This window comes from Gadus morhua, chromosome 6, assembly GCF_902167405.1.
Source record: "Gadus morhua chromosome 6, gadMor3.0, whole genome shotgun sequence".
NCBI classification, from domain to species: Eukaryota; Metazoa; Chordata; class Actinopteri; order Gadiformes; family Gadidae; genus Gadus; species Gadus morhua.
In genome coordinates this window covers 25180030-25199538 of record NC_044053.1, presented here as the reverse complement: position 1 = coordinate 25199538, position 19509 = coordinate 25180030, and the positions used below count along the sequence as shown (strand labels likewise).

The window sequence follows — 19509 nt, the reverse complement described above, 5'->3', positions numbered from 1 at the left end:
TCAGTGGATTACCGCGCCCGCCGTGTGGAAACCGTATGCTTTAATCCTTCACAGCGCTTCATCCGAGTCTCCTGAAGTTGCCGCCCAGGCGCACTGTGTAGCCTACAACATAGTGTTTTTAAGTTTCTTGAAGTTGGAATATTGGCGGAAGGAGGAGACGACAGCGCTCAAGACATCCATCAGCCTTCTAATAGGGATGTGCATTTCTGGCAAAAATACTATTCAATATTCGCAGAGTAGTATTCGAATAATATTCGATAATCGGTCAATCAAGAACCCCCAAAGCATCCACGCACGCATGCACACACGGACCTCGGAGACATGCACACGCAATGACACAGTGAGAGGATTTTATGATTTGTATGAAATCAATCTGTTTATTTCACCAACTGCGCCATCAACATTAAACATCAAAATTATTACAACATGGGATTAGGCAGATAGGCCTACATGCGCCGAAAACAGATCGCTTTTTTTTTCTTTTTTTACTGAACACAGGCTGCATGACGGAGAACTAGACAAGTAAAAGAAATACCTGCACACAGTGTGTCTTTTTACAATTTATTTGTCGCCAGCATTGGTAGTGTTGATCAGCAGAGTAATAGTCCCCCAAAGACGTTGACGTCGCTTAGCAACCGAGGACGCTGGGTTTGAAAAGTTAAGGCCAGACATGGCAGGTGAATAGGGTACAATTTTTAAATACAAGGGATCACCATGAAACTTTACCAGTTGATTACAAACATCATTATAAGAAAAAAATGTATTACAAGTTTTTGAATTTTGCATATTTAATTATGCTAATTAGGCTGAATCTCATTAAATATGCACGTTTTTGCATATATTTCCGGTGCATGAATCTTAAACTGTGATAAAGCCAGGACCAAAATTCTTTTTTTATTTTGTTTATATATCAAATGACAAAAAATCCTCACATGGATTTTAGGATATCTGCTTTTATGACCTGGGAAATCAAAATATACTATCCATGGCCTTAAAAATCCTATTTTCGCCATGATTTCCATGTAAAATGACCCATAAATCTGGCCAGGAACAATATATAAATAAATCCATGTGTATATGTCTTCATAACAATGCTATGTGTGAAACTGGGAAGTGTGGTGTACCTAGGTTCTACATAGGCTGAGAAATGTGCACCTAAAAATGGAAAAACACTCATTTTGAGAAAACGGCCTTTAAAGATTCTTATGGCAAAAGCCAACCAAGCTTGAGAGCATACCATGTGATACATTCGAACCAATCGTCCGGTCGGAAATCGAGTCCAGCCAATCAGATATCAGTTTCATGTTGTGCAGCAGATTGAGTGCTTTCCAATGATACCACGGAACACATATGACAGAGACCGGCTGTAATTTGAAACGGTGCGTAATAAAGCAAACGTTTGGTGAATCTTCTGTAAAATTCAGAGGCGCAAGTTGACAAACTATAATAAAACAAACACCTCAATGTTTCGTTTTGACTTTTTTTTTTCTTTTGTGCGAAACATTACATGTTAATGGTGCAAAATAGCCCAAAATATCAAAATTGACCAGTGACTGAAAAATCGATGATTTTGCCTGCCGTGTCTCGCCTTAACAGACTTCTTGGGGAATCAACTTTCCTTGAGGTCATTATATGCTTAGCAACGGTGAATTATCAAAAAATTATTCACCAACGGAAGTTGTGAAGGCCCATGTAAGTGAACGGAGCGTTCAACAGCATTGAGAAGAGCCTTGTAATAAACAACGATAGTCACATTCATTATTCGATATTCTACGTGTCTCCGACTATTTGACGATCGTTTCCCATCCCTACCTTCTAAGAGGACTAAGTCTGAAGTATGGGCATATTTTTGGTATTTAAAAATACCGCGGTAATACCGAAAATCAGGATTATTTTGGTCACACTAACCGTGAGGTAAAATTTTCATTCCATTACATCCCTAATATATAATATCACGGCCAAAAGCTGTGTGCGCCTCCGGATGATATTATGAATTTAATACTGCGTCGGGTTCTCGGACGTCTCTGGAACTTCCACAACAAGTAAAGACTCGTAGTGGGGGTTATCTCAGCCAGAGTCCTGCATGGGTTCGGGTAGGCTACCCAACGGGTGACCCACACAATTTGGATTAAACGGTGGAAAGATATTGTACAGTGTCGGACACAGGTGCTGGTCGGGTCGGACGCCTGAACAGCGCGGGTCTGATTAGGTGTAATTCTCTGGTGCGGGCGGGTGCGGGTTTGCAAAATAATACCCGTGTATTGATTCTCGGCCATGGTGGAGAAGGAATTGGGGGAAGAAACATTGGATAGTAGACTGAACCACAACATGGAGGAGAAAGGGATTGTTGCCCGCGATTGTCTCCCGCCTGAGCCCCACCATCGCGAGGCACCACCGCCGCGAGGCACCACCGCCGTGAGGCACCACCGCCGCGAGGCACCACCGCCGTGAGGCAACACCGCTCAGTGCTGCCCGCTGCCGAGGCGGTGGTGCCTCGGTGCGTGCAGCAGGGCTCAGGCGGAAGACAATCGCGGGCAACAATCCCTTTCTCCTCCATGTTGCAGTTAAGTCTACTTCAGATTGATGTGGAAGTGGAAGAACCAGAGACGTCGGAGTACCCGACGCAATCGTTTGAGATTCCTAATATCGTCTAGCGGCACACACAGCTTTCGCCATGATATTTTATATAATATTACTATAGATGTCTGTATATTATGTTATATCATTTAGATATACAGCTCCAGGTCCCCCGCCGGAGCTCCCGGAGTATTCTAGAATATATTATAGAACATGGCCAAAAGCTGTGTGCGCCGGATGATATTATGAATAAACGACTGCGTCTCTTGTACAACATCCTTGCTTCTTTAGCGTTCGTGTGATCTAACGGTCACACCGGTCAGACGGTAACGTCAAAATCCATACCGTAGAGCAAATTCACACCGGTGTACTCTCTATACCGTTTATACCATACACCCCTAAGTCCCACCCACTGGCACTGATCTGTAAGGTCTGTAGCGTCAGTCGGTCCCAACCCCTAGCCGGGTTTGAAAATGAGGAGTGCTTGTCGTTTTTTATGGAATGATGCAAGACCATTCAAAAATATGACTGGGTTTCTTAAACGCTTAATGCAAATGTGTGAAGTTTCCCTTTAACCTATTTGGCTTTGTGAACAGGAGTGAAAGACAATGCACCCATTAAATCAGCTTGAATGAATAGAAGGAAATCAATACACTGAAATTACCAGATTACATTGAAATGGATCTCATGGAACATCATGTTCTGATGCTAAATGTACCCCTTCAACTCACCTTGTTTGTTTTATTTAGTTTTTTAGCTGGAGTTTTAAAGCGTCCCTATGAAAAGCTCTTCAGACATCCGCGTGGGTTGACGGGAAGGAGAGAGCGATGTGTGTGTTTGTTTGTGTGTGTGTGCGGGGGGAAGCTAACAGCTTAGTTTCAGCCTCCTAGCATCGCTCCTATTATGTTATTTTTTCATTTTCTTTCTCAGAGGATTCAGATACACATCCTCATCAGGAGCAGCTAGTGGTTAGGAGTCAAGGAGGCAGGCTGCAGACATTAGGGATCGACCCACCCACTTGTACTCTATGAAAGTGTAAACAGTGGACTGCCCAGTTTTCCCTTTCAGAGACACAACAAACAGACGTCCCCAGTCGGACTGGCAGACAGGCTGAGGGGAGGGGGGAGGGGCTTGTCTTTGATGGCCAATAGGAATCCCTCAGGCTCATGAATGTTTCAGAGCTCTGCTTTCATCAAGTTATTCACACAGGTGGAAAGAAACAGGTAGTCAGACATACCCTCCCCTACCTCCTCCTGTCCTCTCATCTCCTCCCCGCCTCTCCTCCCTCCCCTCCTGATGAACAGAGCAGACCTGGTGAGGCCAGGGGAAGGGAGATGTGGTGAAAGGAAGAGAAAGCGGGTGAAATCTATCTTTTTGTGCCCTCACATGGAGAGCCCCAGGGTGCTAGCGGTAGGACACAGCTGCAGCTCCTCGCTCGCCCCGGGCGCTGGGAGATGTGATGTGCTGTGACTGTCGTCAGCCAGGGAGTTACCACACAGCCAGCCTGGCCCTGCAACATCTGCCACCTCAGAGAGAGAGAGAGAGAGAGAGAGAGAGAGAGAGAGAGAGAGAGAGAGAGAGAGAGAGAGAGAGAGAGAGAGAGAGAGAGAGAGAGAGAGAGAGAGAGAGAGAGAGAGAGAGAGAGAGAGGAGAGAGAGAGAGAGAGAGAGAGAGAGAGAGAGAGAGAGAGAGAGAGAGAGAGAGAGAGAGAGACTCCTTTATGTTAAAGTGACGGAAAAAAAATATCTTTCAGTCAATCACACCGGGATGGCCTTGTTCGACTATGACAAATCTGGCAAGGAAATGTCCAAAAAACGTTGTGCCATTGTTTTGGTTTTGACTTCATGGTTATGGTGAGGTTGTTCTCATAGGTTTGAGTCAAGCCCCTTGGTGGCTGTGTTGAAATAGTGAAGAATCAGAGAGTGCATTCAGCCATTATGTGTGAAGAATCGACTGTTTGAATAGAAGGGTGTTTTTGAAGCGTGTCTCCATTTCCACGCAGCCGTGTTATAGTCCAATTTGAATAATGAGGTATTTGCTGTCGTAAACACGCTGCCTAACTCCCCGTGAAGTAAATGTAATTTTTAATTTCACGACAAAAGGCTGTTAATTGAAGGTAAACAACGTGGGGAATGGCATTAAGAGAGATCAGAGAGCATAGGATTACCTAATCAACAGCTAATTAGAATTAAACCAAATCATCACAAATAGTACACCTTTTTGGAAGGAAATTTGTCCCAGCCTCTCAGACAGACACAGAAAGACCGACGGGAAGGTCGGCATGCAGATACAAAGGAACACAGTCTAATGAGTGGGTTTTGTATTGTATTTCTATTTATTGTCTTTTGTATCGTTAGTGTATTTATTGGGTTTTGGTGCATTTATTCTGTTTTGTTATAATTAGTGGGTTTTGTATGGTTTATGTATATAGTGTATTTTGTATACTTTTGTGTGTTTGTTTGGTTGGTGTATTAGTGTGTTTTGTCTAGTAAGTGTATTCAGTGTTGTTGTTTTATTGTGGGTATGATGGTGTTTTTTGTATAGCTAGTGAATTTAATGCGTTTTTATTATTATTGTATGTAGTGTGGGGGAGCTCTCTGTTGTAGCCAGGACAAGGTTTGAGGGGTTAACTCTAGTGCGCAGCGGACTGGACAGAATAGGGGGGCTGCACTGTACTGCTGTGTACATTTGATAATGGCCGTCATCTTCTCTGACTATCCAGATACACACACACACACATATGTGTGTGTGTGTGTATGTGTGTGTGTGTGTGTGTGTGTGTGTGTGTGTGTGTGTGTGTGTGTGTGTGTGTGTGTGTGTGTGTGTATATATATATATATATATATATATATATATATATATATATATATATATATATACACATATGTATTTGTGTATATATATATTATATATATATATATATATATATATATATATATATATATATATATATATATATATATATATATTAACATTAAAGACTATTGGCCACTGGAATTTATTTAGCTACAATTTTGCTTGATTTCCATTTAATATATTATTCTATTATGTTATATATTTGTTAATATTCAGCATTAAACATTTATAGTATGTTTGATGCTGTCTCAATTAAATAATGTAGTTAATCCCTCCATTGAGATACATATTGTTACAATGTGTATCTTATTCAATGTAAAACCTAACTGGTGAAAATATTTGGTTAATATTAATATCATGAATACTCTTATCATTGTTCATATTTTCATGATGAATGTTAACTTAATTTGACCCACACTGGTACATTATATTGGATTATGTCAGAGATGTATCTTAAGAGAATGTATTAAAAAAATAATATTAAACAAAGTTATTCACCCAAACTTATGTAATGCAATACAAAATAATCAAATCTAAAGTTATTATTTGACTATTTATAAATCCACAATATTCATATAGTATTATGAATATACAATATGAATAGGTATTTGTCTGATTGTTTTCAACAATTGTAATTTATCTAATATATATGACACTGAAAGCAGATGCTCTGCCAACATGCCCTGAACATGAAAACAGATTTTAATATTTTATATCTTCTATTGCGGTCAGCTGTAATCGTTTTCCACCCTCGGCCCTTCTGGATCACACAAATAATAATATTTATGTTATTTCATTTTTACTAAGTTAATTTTTATTTTTGTTCAGAGAGTTGTGTCTGGTTCTCTACTGGTTCTACTGGGTGGAGGGGGCCAGTGTGTAGCTGGTACCTGCCCCCCACCCCCCTCCTGCTCGTTCTGATAGGATGTGACCTGATGTCCTCGGAGTCAACCGCCACTACCCCCAACCCAGACTGGTGTGTGTGTGTGTCTGTGTGTGAGTGTGAGTACCGTGTGTGTGTGTGTGTGTGTCCCCAGACGGGTGTGTGTGTGTGTGTGTGTGTGTGTGTGAGTGTGAGTACCGTGTATCCGTTAGTTCTTCATCACCTATTAGAATCAAATGCTGCTGGAGCCGACCGCCTTTAATTAAATTACATTACTGTTAACGTCAGCGCAGTGGGAGGACTCTGCTTCTCTCCTCAGCCCTCCACCGCCCCTCTCCCCCCGTCATCTGTGATGTGTGTGTAGATACTGTATGGAAGGACTGTATGTACTGTGTGTATTTAATCATAGCCGCAGTAGTCGTACTAGTGTTCTATTCATTATGTCTTAATATAATGATACATCATGTTTTATTGTTAATGTTATTACGCAATTAATCTTAATATTAACAATAATGTTAATTCAATTCATATGTTCTATCCATGTAGAAGTCCGCTGCATGCAAAATATTTTTTTTATTTACCATAATTTGAACAATACTCTATTTAAATCCTTACTTGAGAAGTGGTAGGAACATCAATTATGTTTCCACTCTATATTTTATCATTAATATCAACATTAACGATCAATAGCACTGTCCTGCGGAATTGCATGTGTGATAGTTGGAGGGTGTTCTTGTGAATGTGTCAGTGAGTTCCACCTCTCTGAGCAGATCAGTGAAGCGGAGCTAACAGGCTGCTAGTCTCCGGTTAGCAGCAGCATGCCCGTCGTCAGACGGCCCTCAACACCCCTTTCCTCCTGTGTGTCTCTCTCTCTGTCTCGGTCTTGGTCTCTCTCTCTCTCTCTCTCTCTCTCTCTCTCTCTCTGTCTCTGTCTCTGTCTCTGTCTCTGTCTCTGGCTCTGTCTCTCTCTCTGTCTCTGGCTCTATGAGTACTGCTAGCTAAGCTAAGTCCCCTGCTATTAGCTACCTAACCTCTGAAAAGCAAGGGCAGTCAGAACAAATTGATGATCTCACAAAACAAACAACATTATGAGACAATACCCAGATCGATAGGACCTTCCCTAAAATGTTAGGAGGGGCTCCTGAATTTTAGGAGGGGCCTCTGAATGTTAGGAGGGGGCCCTGAATGTATGGGGGGGGTCCCAGTATGTTAGGAGGGTACCCTGATATGGGAATAGGCTGTTGAGCACTGTTTAATATAGCAGTAGGGTACAATACAGCGACGGCCATGTTTCTGTAATTCATTTAATGACGCCAGGAGCTTCCTGTTTCTGTTCCTGTTGCATGGCCTTGTAGTCCTTTCCTGAGCAATCGTACAAATGTGCATACTTCCTCAATCTCAGCGAGTCTTGCTTGGAATGTGGGATGCTGTAGTCAATGTTTTACAGATACCAAATATTTACAGATACTAGATGCTGACGAATTCCCTTCACATAGGATGTTTGACCGATAACAGCCAGATGGTAATTTGGGCGTCTGGGTGAGTTTCACTATTTAAACTGAGCGCCCCCCTTGTGCACACTGCGGTAATCAAGGCCCAATGCTGTTTAGGAATTTGTTGCCAATTGTCCATTATGACATACATACCTATCTTCTCTTTGGGATTCCCTGAGGATGCAAGGACCGTCACCAGAAGGTTAGGAACCTCCCCAGAATGTTAGGACAGTCCCTAGAATGTTAAGACATTTCCCAGAATCTTAGAACCGTCCCCAGAATCTTAGAACCTTCCCCAGAATGTTAGAACCGACCCCAGAATGTTAGGACCGCCCCCAGAATGTTAAGACGGTCCCCAGAATGTTAGAACCGTCCCCAGTATGCTAGGACAGTCCAAAGAATGTTAGGACAGTCCCCAGAACGTTAGAACCGTCCTCAGAATGCTAGGACCATCCACAGAATGCTAGGACAGTCCCCAGAATGCTAGGACTGTCCCCAGAATGTTAGGACAGTCCCCAGAATGCTAGGACAGTCCTCAGAATGTTTGGACTGTCCCCAGAATGCTAGAACAGTCCCCAGAATGCTAGGACAGTCCCCAGAATGAGAACAGTCCCCAGAATGTTAGGACTGTCCCCAGAATGTTAGGACTCTCCCCAGAATGAGGACAGTCCCCAGAATTTTAGGACTGTCCCCAGAATGTTAGTACCGTCCCCACAATGATTGACTATTCAACATACATAGCCTTATGAAGACGAGTTCATACATCCTTCAACCTAAACTCCTATATTCAGAGGATCAATTTAGCTTTTTTACTTTTAAATCAAAGTTTAAAATAGTGTAGCAAGTGGCAGTTCACAGATGAGGGGGATTATGTTGTGCATTCTGTAAATTATCCATTTTACAGAATAGGAGAAGTTCGTTTTTGAGCTTGTATCCCGGTTACATAACTAATTGTTGGAGAAAGTTGGTATCCAAATCGACTGCAACAAACTGTTTCTATACATCTTTTCACCTTTTATGTCATCAAAAGCAACTTATATTCATGTCCGGCAGTGCAAGTAAACATTGGCTTGTAGCACTGACTGCCATTTAGATTGTTGATCAGTATGCATAACAGATCGATATAATTATAGGTCTATAAATGTAGTTTACCACTATGGATTCAATAAGAGTTACTTCCACCATGCCTTATAACGTATACATGGACCATGATAACCATGACGATGATACTTGACTATGATTGGTTAAATTGTTCGCTGGCCTAGGATAAGATTGACCTAGGTGTGAATACAATTTATGCTGCTTTTTCTCAAAATGGAAATGGTGTAATATGTGTACGGTGCAATTCAGCTCTAGGATTTGTAAAAATTGTATTGACGTGAGAAAAAAATCTCAACGTATAATGGCGTTAAAAGTGAAAGGACCTTTAGGATGGTCTTTAAGGGGTCTTTAGGGGGTGTTTAGGATGGTCTTTAGGGGGTGTTTAGGGGTCTTCAGAGGGACTCAAGTGGTCTCCACAGCAGGGATCAGTCCGGGGCTGGTCCCTACTCCTGGAAGGTCGGGGTCTGCCACAGCTTGTGGAGGTCCGGGCGTCTGGGGAGTATCGCTCTTTAAGTGAATTATCCTCATACCAATCACCCTCCCAGAAGGGTCACGTTTGGACCAATCACTGGCCTCCGCTCCTTGGCAGCAACCCCCCGTCCCCCCCCCCCCACCCCTGATGCCTTCATAATCAGCTTAATTATGCAAATAAGCGTTAGCACCGATCTCTTTCATCTTAAACTGTGGGCTCAACAGCCATCCAGAGCTCTCCCTCCTCCTATCTGACACTAATTAATTGGGCCTGTTAAAGGATGAAGTGCAGCGCGCACCGAGCGCCTGACGAGAGCTTAACCGCCAGGGCGTGAGGACGCTCCACCACGACAAAGGGGCCCTCTTAAACATGTGGATGAATGCATCTAGTAAGAGCTGGTTATCTAGTTGTATTCTATCTCTGTTGTCTGTAGAAGATAAGGATTCTGCCCTTTTGTTATATATGTATTTTTATCTAGATATATCTAGTTGTAGATACAGTCTGTAGAAGAGAAGGAGTAAGCTCTTTTGTTATAGATGTAGTTATATCTAGTTAGTATGTAGTTGTAGTGTGCAGTGTCTTTAACCTGCTTTTTCTGCATAAGTATAAGAAAACAATTATTAACTTTTGTATTGACCTGCTAAATGTTACGTATGCATCTTATTTCCTTATAATATGTCTTGGCCAGTAAAACTAAAGCGCTGCTTTAATATGAGGGAGAGGGGGAGAGAGAATCCTATTGAAACGTTTAATCTAAGTTCTGTGTTGAGGGAAGCTTGGACAAGGTCTCGCTGTGTCCTGGAGGGAGAGAGCAGCTTGTTAGTTTAGCAGATGTCTTCTATAAAAGAGTCTGTCCCAGTGTGCATTCAGTTCCTCAGTCACTTCACTAGAAGGGCACAAAAGACACTATTTGAATCACTTATTATACGAGCTGCACATCACTATTATACAAATTCATGCGGACATATGTATTGTTCATTTCCTATTCAGAATTAAATTGAGCCTGTTATTTTCAAGTGTCTCTTTAAAAAGATATTTAAATCCTCTATTTTTGTAAAATATTGTTACAACTAACGGCTTATCTCTGCACGCATATATATTTATTTATATCTATATATATATAGATAGATATAAATAAATAGTTCCTTGTTACGGTAGTGGTGTGTGTGTGTGTGTGTGTGTGTGTGTGTGTGTGCGTGTGTGTGTGTGTGTGTGCGTGCGTGCGTGCGTGCGTGCGTGCGTGCGTGCGTGCGTGCGTGCGTGCGTGCGTGCGTGCGTGCGTGCCAGCTAGCTCGTTATATCCAGGTCTTTGAGACCACAGATGCACGGAGAGTCAGAGTTTTCTGTAGTCTTAGGGCTGCTAACCCTAAGCCTGTCTCACCTCCAGCCTGTCTCACCTCCAGCATGTCTCAGCTCCAGCCTGTCTATCCCAATCCCAACCATCAGCTCTCCTCGGATTCTCTTGTAAATAAGAAGCAGATAAATAGAAACAGTCAACATATCTGAGCGTCTCTGTTGCTCTCGCTCTACAACCCATTCTATCTAAGCCCTTCCAAAGTCCAGGTCCTCGCTACACTTGTGAGTTAGTTAGAGGTTCGTTGTTTTTCACATTACTGTAAGATATGAAGTGCCAGTCAAGTTGCGATGGGAGACCAAACTGAAAGGCTTATGAATAAAACATGACAGCCATTATTTTCAAAGGCCCAACTGTAGACACACTCTGTTGAAATGTAAATGAAAATAGAGTGGGGTCTTCTAATCAGCATGCATGTGGTCTGATCAGTACGAGTTGACGCAGAAGACGGTGGCCAGCGAGCATCGTATGTTGACGTTTGGTTAGCCATGTTGATGAGCTGCATGCTAATGATCACTGCGTCTCTGGGAAGAGACAAAACCACAGATATAAGCCTTTATAATTCCTTCTGCTCTATGCTGACCAATAATGTCATGATTTAATGCCTAGTCTGAGGAATAATGGTTAGCTGAGGCCGAAATACAACGTCTCTTGGAGGGGGGTTTGAGGGTTGCCTAAGCTTTTAGGCTTTAAGGTTGGTTTAAGTTTGCCTTTGAAAAACAGAGTTTTTCTCAATCTGGGACAGGCCGGCTTGCTCCTCTGTAAACGCCTCTTTAATTCCCCACCAATCCTGAATACACTGAGGACTGCTTCATCAGCAGCTACCGGGTCACCATTACAGCAGAAAGGAGGTTCTGCATGCGATAGCATGTGTTTAACCTAAAGAGGGATTTATCTACAATTTAAACCAGTGGTTTTGGTTTTGGTTCTCCTATAAGGGCAGTTTAAGGTGCATCTTTTCTACTCTAGGTGGGTGATGAGGTCCCCTTGCGGTTACTAGAACCCGGCCCGGCTGAGACATGCTGGGTCGTCTCTGGTCGGGTTATTTACTGCTAGCGCTCATGTGCAGTTGATAACATATTCTCCTCAGTAAAACTAACAAGATGCTTTACAACCCCAGCCCTCCACTGAGCGCGTTAGTCATGTTTACATCTCGGAAACACAAATAAATTACCTCCGCCTGGTCAGGATTTAGAGCTGGGGTTTTGCTGTAAAATAGGATTTAAAATCGAAATGAAGACTGACTTTAAAGTTAATCATGTGTAGCTTCAAGGGTGTAAATCAGTGGTCTTCCCTGTAGAATAAATTATGCCGTACACTCCCTTACATAACCTTTTTATTATTATTATGATTATTATTATTAGTATTATTATTAGTATTATGGGATAGCCACATCATGAATCCCTATTTAGGCTTTAAATTACATACCCCATTATTATTTCCAGTTGCCTACCCCATCCTTTTGGTCAGTAACAGGTGTGTAGTCGCCAATTTTAAGTATTTTCTGTCTGACAATTAGACTTATGGAAGCAGTATGCAGTTTATTTACACAAACAAATAAATCAGACAATATCCTGCCTAATAAAATAAATATAAACCCAACTGTAATTTCAGTTAGTTTCAGAATCCCAAAACAACACCTGCTGCAGATGTTGATGAATAGCGATGTGATTGGAGCACATAAGTAGAGTAATCATCGTCATTGTGTCTTTGATTATTCACTAGCTGCTTTACTTTTACCTTTGTTTGTTGTCAAATGCATGAAAGACCTATTTAGCGTGTTCAGTCTAGTGATTGACTTTTTAAACTGAAATTAGCTTTCTTTCTCACTAATTACATTTCTAAGGGTTTACTGTAGAGGCTTTGATATAAATAACACTAAAAGAAAATTTAATTTGGTGGAAACCATCCTTGCGAAAAACTAAACATAATCTCATGCCTCAACCTCTTCCCCTTCCTGTGTTTGAGCCAAGATTTAGTTGTATTTTATTGTTATTTAGTTAATATTTCATTGAACTTTGTCTCATCTCGTCTTCAGAGTCATCTTTGTCTTATCTTCAGAGTTTTATTTATCTTTAAATGTAGAGTTTTCTTTGTCTCTGAGTCCCATATTATCTATACAGAGGTACTATTATGTCATTCTGTATTATATATATGGAGGGATGAGTCCCTGGGTGGCCCAGCTGTCTGAAGAGAGGGGGTTTGTTCCCCCGTAGTACAGACAGACTCCTCTCTGTTCTCTGCTCTCTCCACGTTATTTCATTATTTAATTTCTCTGTGCGCCGCGTCGTCGTCCAGCGTCTTCACACCACGGTTCTTTGGCGGCGTGGTCCGCGTAGCGTTGGATTCTGCTCCTCCATTAGCACCATCTGTGCCTCGCGAGCCTTCTGTGAGCCGCCAGGCTGCCCAGAACCCGGCACTGCTGCCAGGGATGTGCACTTACCATCACACCCCAGGGACAGGGGCGGTCGTACCTCAGTACAGCACCAGTGTGTCCTCAGATAGCGCCTCTATTAGTATTATTAGTATTATTAATTTTTATTATTGATAATAACACCATTATAATTGGATACATTAGTATCACTATTATTTATTATCATGATTTTTTTGTACTAATTATTCATTATCATTATTTAAGTCACTGTGTAGAGTGATTTGAGGACCTCAAAGCGCTAAATAATTTAAATATATTCAGAATAATGTTTATTTGTAGTATTATTTCTGACTCTTATGAAGGTCTGAATGCGTTGGTGTTGATGCTGAGTGGATGGGGACCGCTTGGCAGACTGCGGTCCATTGCGCCCACTCAACATTCAAACTGCTGCTCATTCTCAGCCCTCGTCATATTCAATCAAAAGGTGTACTCACTAAATGAGCATTTACTAACGACCAGCAGTACAGAGTACGGCCACGACCATGCCTAACATGTGTCACCAGTTGCCATGGTGATTTGTGATGACCTGCACAATGGTTTTAACCAATCGTTTGTGTTAAGAGAAGGTTTAAAATGCTTGAAGGAGATAGGACATTGTAGAAACTGTGGTCTGGGTTCTGTGCCGGGGCCTGTCTGGTCTAGTCTCGACTGGGGTCTTGTCTGGTCTAGTGTGGTCTGGGGACTTGTCTGGTCTAGCCTGGACTGACGTGATCTGGATCTAAGGTCTAAGGACTGAAGGCTTTCTTAGTTAGATTTAGTTTCTGGCGGTCATTATGTTTTGGGTCCCGGTGTACCGACGCCTGGCAGCCTAGTGTGGCTCTATGCAGACAACCTTATTCTTCTCAGCAGTATCTACTGCTTCCCTCAACGTGGAGGCTGACCGTAATTCATTGGTAATTCCCTCTCTAAAAGAATAGTCGATGTCGTGAAATGTCACTGTACTTGAAGAGGTTACAGTTTCATGATTATAATTTGGGAGCATGGTTTAGTTTCTTGGAGAAAACCAGAGAGCTGTGTGTGTTGACTACAGACGACAGTAAGGCGACTCTGTAAACAGGTCCTGCTAGCTTACATACAGCCGCTACAGTACAGACCGCCATCCCCTAATATGGACGCAAATCACATCTATTCTTCTGATAAACTCTTTGAAAGCCGCGTAGCTTAGTGTGGCAGAGCAGCCATGTTTTTGCTGGATTAAAGCATGTAAGTCTCCAGATGGGCCAAGAGCAACTTTCTGTTCTGACTTTATACATGTAGCAAACTTTACAATTAATAAATACAGCACATTACAAACCCTACAAACATTTGCTCCTGGAAAATAATACAAGTCTCCATCAGCTGCTTGATTCCAAAAGTCTAAAATTGTCTGTGAACAAGTGTCAGAAATACATAAAAATGTCTAGCATAAATCCGTGTTCTTGGAAATGAATAAGAGTTGGACTTGGTCAATATCTATTCTAGAGGTATCACTGCTGTCTGTATGTTACCTCATACTGTATGGATATAACTATGTATGGATACATTTGTTTTTAAATATATTAATTTATTACCTGTCCGTCTGCTATGCACACACGTGAACACACCCTTATAGCCAACCAACAAGATGCTGTGTGAGGACTGCTCCAATGAGAGCCTCTTCAGTTCCTGTTGACAGCATGTGTGTGTCATATCTCCGTCTATTGAAGTCCTGGGGTGAATGGCTGTTTCTGGGATCTGCTCTGATCCATCCCGGAACTAATGGGCTGGGTGGGGTCTGGGTAGTGGTGAGGCTGGAGGTTTCGATGGGTGCAGTTGGAGTTGTGTGGGTTTGGGGTAGTGGTGAGGTTGGGTGGGTGCAGTTTGAGTTGTGTGGGGTAGTGGTGAGGTTGATGGTGGGGTCAGTGCCTTTGGAGTTGGTGGGAATGGGGTAGTGGTGAGGTTTGAGGTGGGGTGGGTGCAGTTGGAGTTGTGTGCGGTTGGGGTAGTGGTGAGGATGGAGCTGAGCAGGGGTCGGGTGGACGTGGGCTGGATGTAGTTTGAGTTGGGTTGGGTTGTTGGATCTGGGTGGGGGGTGGGTTGGAGCGTATTGTACTGCACCTGCTCCACTCACGGTGACAGATCTCTGGGCGTTGCGTCTTCACCCCCCATCCCCCCCCCCCTCCCCCTCCACATACTCAACTCTGAAATCCACTGAACTTGGCCAAGACAGCATCTGATGTGCCTTATTTGTTGACTGTGTGAGATTAGGGAGTGTGTGTGTTTGTGTGTGTGTTTGTGTGTGTGTGTGTGTGTGTGTGGGGGGGGGGGGCTTATCCCCCTCCCTCCCTTATTCCAACATTTTGCCAATAATAACAAATGGGGATTCAGCTGCCTGAAGCCTCATAGCTTGCGGCGCACTGGGTCCTGTGTGTGTTTGTGTGTGTTGAGCTGTGTGCACGTGTACTTAGGTCTGTGCTACTACTACCAATATAATACTAGTATTAATCATACTAGTAATACTCATTTAAATAGTAGAACCTGGTGATTGCTTTTTCATTACATAAAATAGTTAATGGTTAGTAATTTGGAGAAGAAGTGGGGAGTGGGAGAGAGAGAGAAGGAAGGGAGAGAGATTTGCTGTACTCGAGCTCCCTCTGTGTGCCACTTTCTCTCTCTCTCGCTCTCTCTCTCTCTCTCTCTCCCTCTCTATTAGAGAGAAGGGAGAGAGAGAGGCTGTTGCGGGCTCACACGGCCCAATCTCAGATATGTAACTGCGGCCACATGAAACATTCCACAACATCGCATGGCTACCTCCACTCAAATTACTGAATTCATTGACTTTACATTCATACTACATTCAAAATATTTTTAAGAAATCACGCCATGCGAAATGTATTTCTTGTTACAAAATATGCATCATAAATATCTTAATTTTTTTTGTGATAAAACATTGATGAAAATATATGATTAAATATAAACAGATAAATTATACATTTAAATCAAATTTGCCCTCAAAATGTATGTATATTATATGATACATGAATAATAAAGTATATTCCTAATATAAAAGGAATATTTTTTTACTTTCAGAATTTTTTTAAAAAGCCAATACATTTAAAATGAATTAAATACATTTTTCTGTTAGTGAACATTTTCCTACACATTATTTTCTAACAAAATCAATGTGCTTTGCTAAATTTTTTATATTGAAACAGAAACATTGGAACAAATATTTTGAACAAATTTTGTTTGTTCAAAAAAAGAAAGAAGCTAACTTGTTGTTTTGCTCCTCAGGGTCGCTGCATGACGTTTAACCGGGTTCCCCATCAGTAGAGAGAACGCCGCAGAACACCTCCACTCATTTCCTCCTCTTCACCTTCACTTCAAGCTTCCTCTGACTGCAACTGACATCAACTATTCCCCGTCATAGATAAGATGGTATTGTGTTTTAGCTACGCTCCGTGTTCTCCACCATGTTGTCGTTCTGAAGCCAACCTCCTTCCTCCTCAGACCACCTCATATTTTATTAAAACAATAACAGGAAACGAGACGGGTGCGAGAGCACCCAGCGGGTGTCACACGTCCAGCACCCTGAAGGCTCTGATGGCAGACCTGTCAACCTAGTCATACACATAGTCACACACACAGTAACACATACTCACAGACACTCACTGCAGTCAGGAGGCCTGAAGGCCTTCATTAACTTTTGTACCCCCAAAGACACCTTTTCACTCCTCCTCTTCATCTTTCAAGAAGAGAGAAGAGTTTAAACGCGTCCCCAGTAGTGATGAAACGGATCAGTGTGTCCACGGTTCGGTTCAGATAACCGTTTTGGGCCTCGGTTTCGGATACGGTTCGGATTAGGATCATGTCCGTGATAGTAAAAAGGCAGACTTTTTTTTGACGGAGGGTTTGAGGGAGAAACACAAAAATGAATGAGACCCACAGGCTATTTGCAATGTGTTAATTGACTGCAATCAGACAACTTGCAAGGCTTTTTTGTGCAATAAATGTTCCCCTAAATGCATTTGAAAACATGGTGCACTGAGTGTAACATGTAAGGGATAACGTTTGGACGCTGACAGGCTGAAGGGAGGGGCGGGAAAAGTCTCATTGGCTCGGGCAGCACTGGAGAGAATGCATTCCGCTGGGTCCTAAACACCCTTTTGTATCGGACGTAGGCTACAGTATGCAAAATACGCTACATAAGGCAATGCCTTCATGAAACCGAAATCCGCGGATCTCCAGAATGCTCCGAACTGTGGTAAACGAACCGAACGGATTCGGATACAATTCGAATCCGCTGCAGGCCTAGTCCCCAGTGCTCTGTGGCCCGGACCCTCACAAGGGCAGGGGGGTCCGCAGCATCAGAAGACCCTCAGATCGGTCTCCACCGCCCGCCACCGCCGCGGCCACCGTCCCCGGTGCTCCGGGAAGATCCAGAATATCAAAGTTTAATTAAAATAATTAAAGGCAACAGCGAGCAGCCGCCTGTGAAGAGAGGCTCCCTGGCGTTATGTCTTGTGACGGGGGATGACCTATTACTGTTCTATTCACGTCCAAACACAAACCCGTCGCAGCGGAGTCGACGGACGGATAAGTATTGCTCATTTCCACAAATTAGCCCCTCGCCCTGCCGCGTCCCAAAATAGGACGGCCATCCTGCGTAGCGGACATACTGTGGTACAGTGCAGCGCCAACCCCGTCCCGAAGCCTGCCTGGCCTGGTGTGTGTGGGGGGCGGGGGGAAGGGGGGCTCCAATGATCTCGTCACTTTGGATTCGGCGCTTCAGACGTGAAATGGATATTGGAGTGGAAACCTGCCAAGGCTGGCGCGTTTGACGGCGAGCGGTATGGACAACGACCAGCGTTGGGGCGGTGCCGCGTCTCGCTGGGGCCGGGACGCCTCGTCACATGACACTAAAAATAAGTTCAACCACCGTCAAGTTCCCGAGGAGCGAGAGCGGGGCCCTGGCGTCTCGACGGCGGTGCGAGGGGTGAGAGGGGCTGCGGGGCCGGGGGAGGGCCGCGGGCGCAGTGGGGGGTGGGATGGCAAGGGCAAGGATCACGCCACACTCGCCTCATTATTCTTTTGTTGGGTGGTCAGCGACCCCCGCGGATGGCGAGCAAGCTTTCTATCTTCTGATTCAAAATGCTGCAGCTCTTCCAAGAATGTTCCGGAGAACCCAAGTGGTCTTTGATCACAGCTCATACTGAGTAATGGGATAAAATTGATAATGGTTGCCCCAGACCTTATTTCCATTTGGCATCATGCTGCGCTGCTTTCGTTGTGCGTTTTAAACATGTCTAAATGTTACACAACATGTGTCCCAATACATTTCTATCATTTGTATCTATTGCTTAGCTTTTTCCTGTGTCCCAGGTTTTGTAGGAAAAGTATTTAAGTACCGTACTTTTAAAAGAATTTCAAGCACAAAAAAACTATAAATATACATATATTTAGTATGTAATTTTGTGTCAAACATTTCAATCCTTTTCTTTAAATGTGATAATGTTGTGGTATTTTTTGCAGCCTGTAGTTTGAATTCTTGAATGATTTATTTTTTATAAATAAATTTGAAGGAGTTTGGTGCTATCAAAAAAATCGAATGTGTTATAAAATATAAATAAATGTATAAATAAACATTTTTCTAAGGGGGATATAATATTTCCATAGGTTGAATTTAAATCATTGTTTTTAAGGTGGCCACAAAATGTTTGGAGTTTCTGCAGCCATGCTGTGGGTTTTAGTGTCTGATATAGTGAGGACCAGTCCTTGGGTTCCAGATGTCTCTGCTCCAACTGTGGCTACTGGCTAAAGGCTAGCATGCTAAAGGCAATGTTTAATTGGAGACAGACAGGAGTGGTCACATGGAGCATGTGGACAGAATGTCGTCTCTGTCCTGAGACCTGAGGCGCACACACATACACACACACAAACACACACACACACACACACACACACACACACACAAATATAAACACACACACATAGGTACACACTCCCTCCAGATCCTGATTGGCAAAGTAAAAAACATTTTTTTAAATAACTATTTATTTATTGATACGTGTTATATGCCTGTTTACCATTTAATCAGACTACTGAAATGTAGACTGCATATGTATCTATGATCTATATTTTGTAACTATATTTTCAGTGACATATAATATGTAGGCTTCTCTATAGTGTGTATAATATAGACAGCTGGATGACTGGAATGATGGATGAATGGGAGGATGGATTCAGGGGTGGGTGGAGGGATGGATTGGAGGATTGATGGATGGGAGGATGGATGGATCGCTTGGAGGATGGATGGGTTTCAGGCAGCCTTTTCCTGCAGTTTGCTGGCGGATGAGGAGTCTCTCATTGCTATGCATGTGC

At 42.9% G+C, this 19509-nt stretch overlaps 1 protein-coding gene across 1 annotated transcript in view; it reads left to right on the top strand.

Annotated features, from left to right (window-relative positions):
• antxr2a (ANTXR cell adhesion molecule 2a) overlaps window positions 1-16655 on the top strand; it is a 44473-nt gene extending 27818 nt beyond the window's left edge. The window contains exon 17 of the mRNA XM_030357759.1: window positions 16423-16655. Within this exon, the coding sequence (XP_030213619.1) occupies window positions 16423-16461 (39 nt within the window). The 3' untranslated portion in view covers window positions 16462-16655. The remainder of the gene's footprint in view (window positions 1-16422) is intronic.
• The last annotated feature ends 2854 nt before the right edge of the window (window positions 16656-19509 follow it).